The sequence below is a fragment of the Budorcas taxicolor genome, chromosome 1, assembly GCF_023091745.1.
Source record: "Budorcas taxicolor isolate Tak-1 chromosome 1, Takin1.1, whole genome shotgun sequence".
Taxonomy (NCBI): Eukaryota; Metazoa; Chordata; class Mammalia; order Artiodactyla; family Bovidae; genus Budorcas; species Budorcas taxicolor.
In genome coordinates, this window is record NC_068910.1 from 84,144,782 (window position 1) to 84,156,865 (window position 12,084).

General features: G+C 40.3%; 1 protein-coding gene across 1 annotated transcript in view; it reads right to left on the reverse strand.

Moving 5' to 3' along the window:
• Positions 1 to 3,105: 3,105 nt before the first annotated feature.
• Positions 3,106 to 12,084, reverse strand: part of CXADR (CXADR Ig-like cell adhesion molecule) — a 44,972-nt gene continuing 35,993 nt past the window's right edge. Inside the window, exons 4-7 of the mRNA XM_052647623.1 lie at positions 6,385 to 6,540; positions 5,355 to 5,477; positions 4,432 to 4,570; positions 3,106 to 3,370 (exon numbers count right to left, since the gene is read on the reverse strand). Of these exons, the coding sequence (XP_052503583.1) occupies positions 3,106 to 3,370; positions 4,432 to 4,570; positions 5,355 to 5,477; positions 6,385 to 6,540 (683 nt within the window). The remainder of the gene's footprint in view (positions 3,371 to 4,431; positions 4,571 to 5,354; positions 5,478 to 6,384; positions 6,541 to 12,084) is intronic.

The following is a 12,084-nucleotide window of genomic DNA, read 5'->3' on the forward strand; positions in this document are numbered from 1 at the left end:
AAAAATCATCTTTTTAATAAGAACCAGGTCTTCATACCAATAATCTAATTGTGTTTCTTGAATTAACCTCCCCATAAGACACACTCAGTCTGTGTTTCCATTGTAACAACTCCATGACAGCCCAAATTTAAAGGTTATCTGCCTGGAATAACTGGCCAGTTTAATCAATATTGTTTTTGATCTCCAAACAGGGAAATAAATATTAGTAAGGTTGCCATATGAAAACAAGCACCTATAACCTACATATTCAAAACACAGAATTATAACCTCTATATTTCCTTTAAAGGTACCCCAACTAACTCAAAAAGATGGTGTCACTCTCTTAGGTACAAAGTGGAATGGAACAACTTTGCTTTGATGGTTCAGTGCTGTCCTTGACTGACGTTTTGAAATGCTTGAATAATAATCTTTTGTTGACTTGCTTGATGATTACCAACAGTAATTCAACAGAACAAATATTTGCTCTCTAGTTCAGTGGAAACTATGAGTCAGAATTATTTAGAAAGTTATCAGTACTATCTGACTTTTGGATTCACTGAAATTTATGAGTAGCTGGAGATATACACTGAAAACTGAGTTCTGTCCTCTAAACTCAACCACATCTCACAGGTCTCTTGAGGTCGTGACAGTGGCCTTTTTTCCTGAGCTTGTTTCTCAGGCTGTAGGTGGTAATGGACCTGGATTGGAAGGAAGCATTCTGGAAGAGACTCTACAGCCAAATCCTAGATTAACTGCGAAGTCTATGGGAAGAGAAAACAATGGGGGGCTTCCCAGATGGTACTAGCGGTAAAGAATCCACCTGCCAATGCAGGAGACACGCAAGAGACACGGATTCGATCCCTGGGTAGGGAAGAACCCCTGGACTAGGAAATGGCAACCACTCCAGGATTCTTGCCTGAAAAGCACTTTCAGAAGAGATTCTACAGCCAAATCCCAGATTAACTACGAAGTCTAAGGTAAGGAAAGTCTTACATATGTCCACTTTTTGTAGGGATTTCTACTTATACTGATAGCATACTTTTCATTACAAAACTGGGACTAGGGAGGACCAAAATTCTTATTAGTAATGTCTGTGCTCAGTTATTTACTTCTATAATACCTTATACATTTTATTCATATAAAACAGATCAGAGATCTGATATTCAAAAATAGTTATTATTATAAAATCAGAAACACAGTAGTCAAAGAGTGTAGGGGATGTTGACATTTTAAAAACTTTATATGAGTAACACAATCAGTTACCTTGTATCCAAAAAGAACAGGAAGAGGCAAGACTGAAGGTATGAGGACAGATAGGTATCACAGTGATGCACTTTCAGGAACAGTACCTTCACCTCTAAGCACCTTTCAGGTGATAGCTAGCTCATAGGCACCAGAAATTCATAATAAAACTAAATTACCCAAAAGGCACGGATGAAAATGTTAACATAAGTATATAAGCAACATTATGTAACGTTAAAAACCTATGTTAAAAATGCTTCCAAATATGTAAAACTATACACGAATCCATTACACATTCAGCTTTAATTTGCCATTAAAAAATGTATACAATACTCTGCCTAATCATAAATACATGCCAACATTAATGTATAATGTAGCGTTTACCACCACAGCACCCAAAGAGATGAACAGAAACCAACTCCCTACCAAAATCTAGGGAAAAGGTTTTAGAGCTAGTGAAATAATTTATTGCAGAGCTTATTACTATAAAGAAATTGTTGGCTCATTCTACTAAATCCACACTCCCTCACAATCTTAAGGGAAGTACAATAAATTCACTTTCATCTACTAAAACAGTATTTAACACATTTGGCAGTAGGAGTATTTTTCTAATTCCTTTTCATTTCTCCTCTCTCTCTTTTTTTAAAGATTAAGTCACTTCCACAAAACTAAGTAAGACAAACTTTTCCAAGCTCAACTTGATTTTCTGAAACTACACAAGACATGTTGGCCATACAATAGCAACTGTACATCCTCCCAAACCTGAAATACAGAATTGACAGAGGACACTTACTCATTTAAAATGTAGTTCATCATTCTAAGTCTAGGAAGAAAATATCCTCCAGGAACTGCATTCAAGAGGGTAAATTTCAGATTACCTTTCTAGAACATATACTACGCAACACCATCACAAACACAAAAAAACCGAACCAGGAAAACAAAAAATTCTTCAATTTAGAACCAATAATTTAGAGAATGACAATCTGCAACTGCCAAACAATAAATGAGTTATAATTTTTTTTTCTTATTAGGAAAATATCACCTAAAGCGCAGGGCCAGCATTTACTTGGGAACTGCAAAATACTCTACATCTTTGACAGCAGGCCACTGTTCTGCAGACCTCGGGCCACTGGAACATTAATCAGCAAAATCCATCCTCACTATTGCACCACTAGTGTCATCACCGTACACAGGTAACAGCAAATTTTTTAAACGAATCAGATAAATGCTCCTTTAATTTAGCATACCAAAGAGCCTATGTCCCTGCCACCCACAACAATCTATCCATTAAATACTTGAGAAATCATTTCATAACCAAGGCTTATGAATTACACGGAACTAGGTGATTTCTAGAACACTGTAGTGTTTTCTAGTTATTAGAGATATTTCAAACACAAAGCTTTCAAAGAAGTGAAAACAAGAACAAACATAAATGCATGTAAGTATTTTTGCCATGAATCGTTCTTTACCAATTTTGAGGGGGTGGGGAACACTATCGGGTCACATAAATTAAGTGGGGAAAAAAGCAATCTAAAGACAACGGCAGGAATTTCAGATGATTCAAGTATCAACCTGGTGTGCACAAAAGTTCACCAATTTCCTTCTTCACCTCTGATTTCATACTCAAAGTGCCACATCTGACTTAAGTATTGATATTCAGAAACCTATAAAGTCAAGCTCTTAAAGGAAATATTATTTAGATAATGAATCTATCCTCAGAACTTCAATGCCTTTACCATTTCAATATATCCAAACAAAACTTTTTGATGTATTATTCTTACAGTTTTTGGTTAGCTTTTTTTTCTCATGTATTTTGAGGCTGGTAGCAAAATGTACAGGTGTTCATATTTCCAGAGGAGAGCATGGGTGACGGGCACAGAGGCTCTACACTATGGACCCGTCCTTGCTCTGCGCTGGGATCATCACAGGCACCGCCCCCATCCTACTGAGATTAGGGGCAGCTACCTTAGCGGGTGGGAGTGTCGGACTCTGAGCAGCGCGTTCCAAGTCTTCGCTTGGCACTTGGTTGTACTGAGTCTTGGAATATCCTTCCATGTTGGACGGGGACATGGATCCCAGGGATGAGTGATTGCTGCCGATGTAGCTTCTGGCAGTGGACGTACGGCTCTTGGGAGGAGGCACGTCTTCTCTAGAAAGCGAAGATCCCAAAGAACGTTTCTAAAATATCTTAGACTATGCGAGCTGTGAATCATGGGTAGGGATGAGGGAAGAGCCGCTATTTAAGCATCAAGTGTGTAAAAGTGCAAGTGACACACAGAGAACAAGCACAGGAAGGCATAGTGTCATCAACTGTGTGTTTGGCCCAAGTTCATCAGTACAGAGTTTCCACCTTCACACACGATGAAATGTGGGTTTTTCAAAAATGCACGACTCTATAACGTTGTCTCACAAAGAACAAACTTCAAATATTTCCATATTCTAGTATCACTGATCTAGATAATCTGGTTATAGTCGTGTAATACTTCATAAGCCAATAAACCGACAGATATTTCAACCAAAAAAAAAGAACAAGATAAAATATCCTTTTTATTATGAAAGCTACTCATCTAAGACTTTAGCTGAAAACTTCGTAGATTTAAGTTTGGAAAAACTGAGAAGCAGGCATAAGAATTTTCATAATAAGCACTGACATAGAATATATATTCAAGTCACTTCTGGTACACTTCAAAAAGAAAAGTGCCAGACCCCACCCCAGACTCAGCAAATGTCAATTTTCTGGGTGTTACTTTGGTCATATGCTGTTATTTTTACAAGTTCTATAATTCAATGTTATAATTCACTTCTAGTTAAGATCTACTGGTTTAGAATATTTTTAAGAAATTAAATCACATTACCAATAGATCTATTAACTAGCTACTAGATACAATCAGACCTTTAAAAAACAAACTAACCAACCTTAACATCTTCATTTCTTGAAAACTTCACGCCTGTACTTTATTGGGAGAAGGCAAACAGCCTTGAGATAACCATTCAGCAGTGGTTCTTAAAGTAGGGCCCCAAGTAGGGGAGAGGTTAGTTGGCTCCACACACTTGAAATAAGTATTAAAATGCTTTCAAATGCGTTAAGGGGAAAAGCTACAGCTTTCATCCAGTTCTCATGTGGCCAAATGCTTCAGATGGTTAAGAGAACTAATGCTTTAAGGATGTAATAAATTCAGTGTAGCAGTCAGCTCCTGTGTGCTTAATTACCTGATATCATGGTGAACTTCCTTTTCATATTTTTCTTCTCTGCGCTTTTTATGACAGCAAAAGACAATAACAGCAATGAGCACGAGCGCAAGCAAAGTTCCTATAACAGCTCCTGCAATTGTCCCAGCTCTGTTTGAAGCTAGAATAAAATGTTAACAAGAAAATAAATAATAGTAAAAACAACAAAACAAAAATACTTTTTACCTAGTCATATTGAAGGCAATGATACACAATAACAGATTGATTTCATTGCATATATTAACTTTAAGAGACAAATTAGCTAGCTTTTTCTGGTCAAGGGAAAATCTACTAAACGAACTTTCTTCTGAACTGTATAAGCTATTTCAAGGATAAAAACAATAAAATCACTCTGAAAGATTTTACTATTCACAGCTATCTAGGTTGGCATAAGAATGTTCTAAATAATTTGTCCTTAGTCACACACATGCTAAATCACTTCAGTCGGGTCCACCTCTTTGCAACCCCACAGACTATGGACCGCCAGGCTCCTCTGTCCATGGGATTCTCCAGGCAAGAATACTGGAGCGGGTTGCCATGCCCTCCTCCAGGGGATCTTCCTGGCCCAAGGATCGAACCTGCATCTCTTACATCTCCTGCACTGGCCGGCGGATTTTTTTTACCACTAGAGCCACCAGGGAAGCCTTACTTACATTGGCTAAATATGGTACAAGAATTAACTTGACAGCTCTTGCCTCCATGATGGTGCTACAATAATGAAGGTTTTATTAATAAAATGTAGTACTTCTTTCCCTTCCATGTCTTAAAAAAGCGAGTAACCAAGCCAGAGTGCTGTGATCAAAGGCAGCATCCCACTGCTCATCACACACACTTGCTGATGGAACCAAAGGCGACTGCATAAACATCACGAAACCACCTTATCAGAGCACAGGGAAGATACTTACGAGGAACCACATCCAGGCGCAGCAGGCACTGATCAGAGCCCACTCTGTTTCTGACCGTACAGCTGTATGTCCCGGAGTATTCGGCACTGGCATTTTTTACAGATATAACAGGTGACGTCACTTCTGTGGGAAGAAAGAGGGGGTGAGGGAGCAAAACCCATTCGTATAATAACAGACTGCTGAGTTTCTAGTAAAGGCAAACCCTACTTGGTTGACAATCCAGGTAAAAGTGAGACAAAATGAAGCGAGACGCAGAACAAACGCAGCAAGACACGTGCATGTCTCCCGAATGCAAACCATCGCGCCTCTGGTTCATTCATGTCAGAGCCAAAGTAATCATGAACGCTTCGGCCAGGCACAGAGTCTCTGTTGAAACAGAGCCACACTGATTATAAAAGAATACTCCGTGGCATGAAAGCTCTTAGGTGCAGCAGCAAGATCCGCAAAATGTTATCTCATCCCCCCAGACAGAAGAAACAGAAAAGTAAACGGGTCCCACTGTTCAGCCTCTTAGTCTGAAAAAGACAGAGGTGGAGAGAGGATAGGGCGTGGAGGGGGTTAATCAGTTTGAATAGATTAATTATAACACACAGATGAGCGATCAGATTTTAAACAATTCGAATCACTGTGGTTAGAGTCACACAGCTATTGTTTTTGTTTGTTTTTATAGACATGCCATGTGTAAATAACCATATCTTCAACCTGAATCGAGCCAAAACACTCAAGATCCATCCCTCCTTGTAGCTTAGCCACTAATTTATGATAATGAAGTTTCCATCAATATTACCGGTAATTAAAAATACACACCAAAGAAATCAATTATAATACCCTAAACAGTTATAAAATGTCTCTTCATTTATACATGACACCAAGTTGTCATTATAAAACACTAATTCCCTTAGAATCCTGATTGCTCTGTCTAGGAAAGTGAAGGCTTTGGGGATTAAAACATCTATACATACATGTACAAATCCTACCAGGCTTAAGTTCAAATCGATGGCACAGAATCAAGGTGTATAATCAGCAGTACCTGGTAACCACGAGGTGGGCAGTTTCTGTGAGTCGGACACCTTCTGCCATTCATATCGTAGTGGGAGTGAACCTTCTTTTGGTTCACATTTGAGTTTAAAGTCATTTCCAATTTCTTCTGATCCATCAATGTAACATCGTGTACCTGAAGGCTTAACTAAGAAAAGACATTAAGTTATAAGTTCATACAGGAAAATGGAATGTATGTTTCTAATGTTGATTTATTTTTTTTAATTTTTATTTTTACTTTATTTTGCTTTACAATACTGTATTGGTTTTGCCATACATTGACATGAATCAGCCATGGGTGTACATGAGTTCCCAATCCTGAACACCCCTCCCACCTCCCACCTCCCACTCCATATCATCTCTCTGGATCATCCCCGTGCACCGGCCCCAAGCATCCTGTATCCTGTATCAAACACAGACTGGCGATTTGTTTCTTACATGATGGTATACATGTTTCAATGCCATTCTCCCAAATCATCCCACCCTCTCCCTCTCCCTCAGAGTCCAAAAGTCCATTCTAAACATCTGTGTCTCTTTTGCTGTCTTGCATACAGGGTTATCATTACCATCTTTCTAAATTCCATATATATGCGTTAGTATACTGTATTGGTGTTTTTCTTTCTGGCTTACTTCACTCTGTATAATCGGCTCCAGTTTCATCCACCTCATTAGAACTGATTCAAATGTATTCTTTTTAATGGCTGAGTAATACTCCATTGTGTATATGTATCACAGCTTTCTTATCCATTCATCTGCTGATGGACATCTAGGTTGTTTCCATGTCCTGGCTATGATAAACAGTGCTGCGATGAACCTTGGGGTACACGTGTCTCTTTCAATTCTGGTTTCCTCGGTGTGTATGCCCAGCAGTGGGATTGCTGGGTCATGAGGCAGTTCTATTTGTAATTTTTTAAGGAATCTCCACATTGTTCTCCATAGTGGCTGTACTAGTTTGCATTCCCACCAACAGTGTAGGAGGGTTCCCTTTTCTCCACACCCTCTCCAGCATTTATTGCTTGTAGACTTTTGGATTGCTGTCATTCTGACTGGTGTGAAATGGTACCTCATTGTGGTTTTGATTTGCATTTCTCTGATAATGAGTGATGTTGAGCATCTTTTCATGTGTTTGTTAGCCATCTGTATGTCTTTGGAGAAATGTCTATTTAGTTCTTTGGCCCATTTTTTGATTGGGTCGTTTATTTTTCTGGACTTGAGCTGCATAAGTTGCTTGTATATTTTTGAGATTAGTTGTTTGTCAGTTGCTTCATTTGCTATTATTTTCTCCCATTCAGAAGGCTGCCTTCTAATGTTGATTTAAACAAACACAGCATGTTGCAAACCGCTATATCAAGAGCAGCGGTCCTGGGTTCAGAGCAGACAAGACTGAAAGACTAAAATGGGTTGCCAATGCCAGTTTCCTTAGCTGCGTCCAGCTTAGAACAGGCGAAAATGAGCTCAGGCAAGGAGCCATTGCGTAAGAGGCCAGGCAGCAGCTCAGATGCGGGTCTGTGCCCCTCCCTGGGGCACATCCGAAAGAAGCAAGAATGATGCGGGCTGGGCTGCTTCAGACCCAAGGACGCTTCCCCTCCAGTCCTAAACCTATTCCACTTGGAGCTTGACATGTAGCGTAGTTTTCCGGGAGTATGTAGTCCCCTTGGAGTGTGTGTGCACTGTTAAATCTTCTGTTAGCCCACAATCAGGGGGTTTATGACAAGGTAAGCTGATAAAAGGGACAACTCACATAAGAGCAGCAAAGGCCAATGACATTCCATGGTTAAAGCAATCCAAGCCCCTCAGAGAGCAGTGTTATAAAAAGGCAGTTCTGAGGTTATACTCCAGGTCTCTCTGGGGTACTGTTTAAAGCGGCTGCTAACAGTTCCATTACACGGAACCCACCTCAGTACTAGTTAACACCTTGGCAGGTCACACCCTCTTGCTCAACTGCATAATCGCTATAGGTTGGTTCTGCTTCTCTGTGAGTCACATAAATGGAATACACAGTATGTACTTTTGCTTCTTTCATTTGTTATAAGGCTTCTGTTGTTGCTTCTCAGTTGCTTAGTCATGTCCAAATCTTTGTGAGCCCATGGACTGCAGCACGCCAGGTTCCTCTGTTGTTCACTATCTCCGGAGTTTGCTCAATTTCACGTCCAATGAGTTGGTGATGCTATCTAACCATCTTAGACTATGTCGCCCCCTTTTCCTCCTGCCCTCAATCTTTCTTAGCATCAGTCTTTTCCATTGAGTCAGCTCTTTCCATCAGTGGCCAAAGTATTAGAGCTTCAGCTTCAGCATCAGTCCTTCCAATGGAGTCAGGATTGACTTCTTTTAGGATTGACCGGTTTGATCCCCTTGCAGTCCAAGGGACTCTCAAAGAGTCTTCTCCAGCACCACAATTCGAAAGCATCAATTCTTTGGTGTTCAGGCTTCTTTATGGTCCAACTCTCACATCCATACATGACTACTGGAAAAACTATAGCTTTGACCCGATGGACCTTTGTTGGCAAAATAATGTCTCTACTTTTGAATATGCTGTCTAGGTTTGTCATAACTTTCCTTCCAGGGAGCAAGTATCTTAATTTCCTGGCTGCAGTCACTGTCTCCAGTGATTTTGGAGCCCAAGAAAATAAAATCTGCCACTGCTTCCATTTGCCCTTTCTATTTGAAATGAAGTGATGGGAATGGATGCCATGACCTTAGTTTTTTGGCATGTTGTTTTATTTTTTTTTTTAATTTTTATTTTTGGCATGTTGAGTTTTAAACTAGCTTTTTCATTCTCCTTTCATCCTCATCAAGAGGCTCTTTAATTCCTCTTCATTTTGAGATTGATCCAATTGATCCATGTTGTTGTATACATATCAGTTATCTGTTCTTTCTTATTGTTGAGTTGGATCCCACTGACTGTAACATAAATTTGCTTTTTCATTCAGATATTGATGAACACTGGTTTTGTCTAGGGGTTACTACCAAAGTCCAGTTAGACCAGGAGCAGGTATGCAGTCAACGGGAACCAGATGGACTGGTGAGCAGGCACTGTGAGAAGCGGTGGCATGCCACTGGACAAGGCAGCGAGAGAGTCTGAAGGTTCAGGCAAGAGTCTGCAAGAGCAGAGACCAGTTCTAAATCTGATGCCGTTTCTGCAGCAGGATTAGGAGAAGCAGGGATTAAACTGGAGACGAGCACAGTCCAGCAACCTGAGCCCCCCAGGACAGGAGGAGGAGTGCAGGTGTCTTTGGGGGCAACAGTGAGGAGACAGCCGTAGGCCAGAGTTTAACAACGCTCCACACCCTTGGGAGAGCAACCTTCCCACAGACCCTCGACCTGACTGTCTGCAGCCATCTTCCCAGTCTGATAGATAGCAGGACTGCTTTTTCTTTGTTGAGTCTTTCAAGTTCCGGTTGGGCTTTTATTTTTTCACTACTAAAAATAAATGTGAATGGGTTTTACAGTTTTGCACCGTTATAAACAACAACGCTGCTTTTAAGTGCTGGTATATGTTTTCCTTTTTCAAATCAGGTTAGTGAATGTTTAACTCTATAAGAAAATGTCAAACTGTTTTTCCAAATCTGGCTGACAGGGTCTGTCATACCCAGTGGGGCCTCTTTAACTAAGGGTGTTGATCATGGTCTCACTTCACACATTTCTTGATAATTCTAAAATTTAATTGGATTTCTCCCCTTTGTCTGTTATTCTGTTGCAATGTACACTTTTTTAATAAGGATCAACAGATGCATTTATCTGTGTTGTTGATTTTCCTAAGCAAGTCTGTTTCTTTTTCACATCTATCAGTCACCCTGGACACTACATCATTTGGACTTTTGAATCAGCTTTGCACAATTATTTCATCCTCCTGCTGCTGCTGCTAAGTCGCTTCAGTTGTGTCCGACTCTGTGAGACCCCACAGATGGCCATCCACGAGGCTCCCCCGTCCCTGGGATTCTCCAGGCAAGAACACTGGGGTGGGTTGCCATTTCCTTCTCCAATGCATGAAAGTGAAAAGTGAAAGTGAAGTCGCTCAGTCATATCCGACTCTTAGCAACCCCATGGACTGCAGCCTTCCAGGCTTCTCCATCCATGCAATTTGCCAGGCAAGAGTGCTGGAGTGGGGTGCCATTGCCTTCTCCAATTTCATCCTGAGTCTTCAACAAAATGAGTCTTGTTCTCCGTTTTTTCAAACTACCAATAAATACTTTATTACACAGACGAGCAGTAAGTGAGATACTGAAGCAATGCTTTGGACATCAAGCGTCTACTGGTAATATAGCATTCTAACCCTAAACTTTTTTTCTACTGAAAATGTCCCCCTCCCAAATATAGCCAATAAAGGGCAGTTATTTACAGTGGCTGCTCAGGAAGTCAGGGTTCCACTGAGTTTGAGATTTCAAGATACTCCATCCACAACAGAACAAGATTTTACCAACGCTAGTTCTGAGTGTTGCTTAGGAGTGCAGGTGTGCTAAACTGTTTCAGTCATGTCCAACTCTGTGCAACCCCATGGACTGTAGCCCACCAGGCTCCTCTGTCCATGGGATTCTCCAGGCAGGAATACTGGAATGAGTTGCCATATCCTCTCCAGGGGATCTTCCCAACCCAAGGACTGAACTCGAGCCTCTGATGTCTCCTGTGTTGGCAGGCGGGCTTTTTACCACTAGTGACAACACCTGGGAAACCCTGCCTAGAGGTGGCTACCTGCTTTCCAGAGGGAGGAGAAAGTGCAAGTCTTTCACATGGCAACCCCAACCACTAACTATAATAATTTTACCCATCCTAATATAGGGAAGACTAACTCTTAATCTATGACACCTTGCTGGACTGAAAGATAAAACCAGAAAGGGAACAAAGATCAAGTTTTATCATCTAATATTTCTTTGCTCTGGGGCTCCAGGATACCCAGCCATTGTCCTCAGAACATCCGTCACCATGTTCAATGACAAAACCAATAAATAATCCTTCTCAGTTGAAGATCTATGACTTTCAACTTGCACTTGGTTGGCATCCCACCAATTTAGTAATGCTGCGTTCCATCTGTGTGTCATATCATCATCCCTCCAAGCTAGGGGCCCATTACCTCAGACTACAGAAAATACTCTAAATCTCTATTTGGGACAGAATATGCTTTTATCACCATGTCATCCACCCAGGAATACTATTTTTGCTTGGTTCAAAATACCTCGACTTCTGGTGAAATCCATGCATAGATGGTAAAAATCAATAGGCAAAAAGTTTGAGGAGAAAGGATATTTGCAAAGTCTCAAAGTGGCTCCCCCACTGGGATTTTTTTTTAAGTTTTCAAACTTTTATTTTATATACAAAGAGCTACTATTTTTGTTATTATTGTTGAAGTTTTCAAACTTTTATATATGAAAAGGGCTAGTATTTTTTTTTTTTTGAGGTTTTCAAACTTTTATTTTATATACAAAGAGCTGGTATTGGGGATTTGGTGGGGGGAGGTATTTTTCAATCCCAGAGGGAAAATTAGTAATTTTATAATGGAGAAATCTATCAGATAAAATTTAGACCAAGTGATCATGGTTAACAATAAGACAGAACAACACATGCCCCTTGACATTAACTTGAGGAGACTAGAGGGGACATCAATTCAGCATGGACCTTCGACTTGCCCCGGGAACAAAAGGGCATTAATGGGAAACTGTAAAGTTCAAATTAGGCCCATAGTTAATAGTATAGCTTC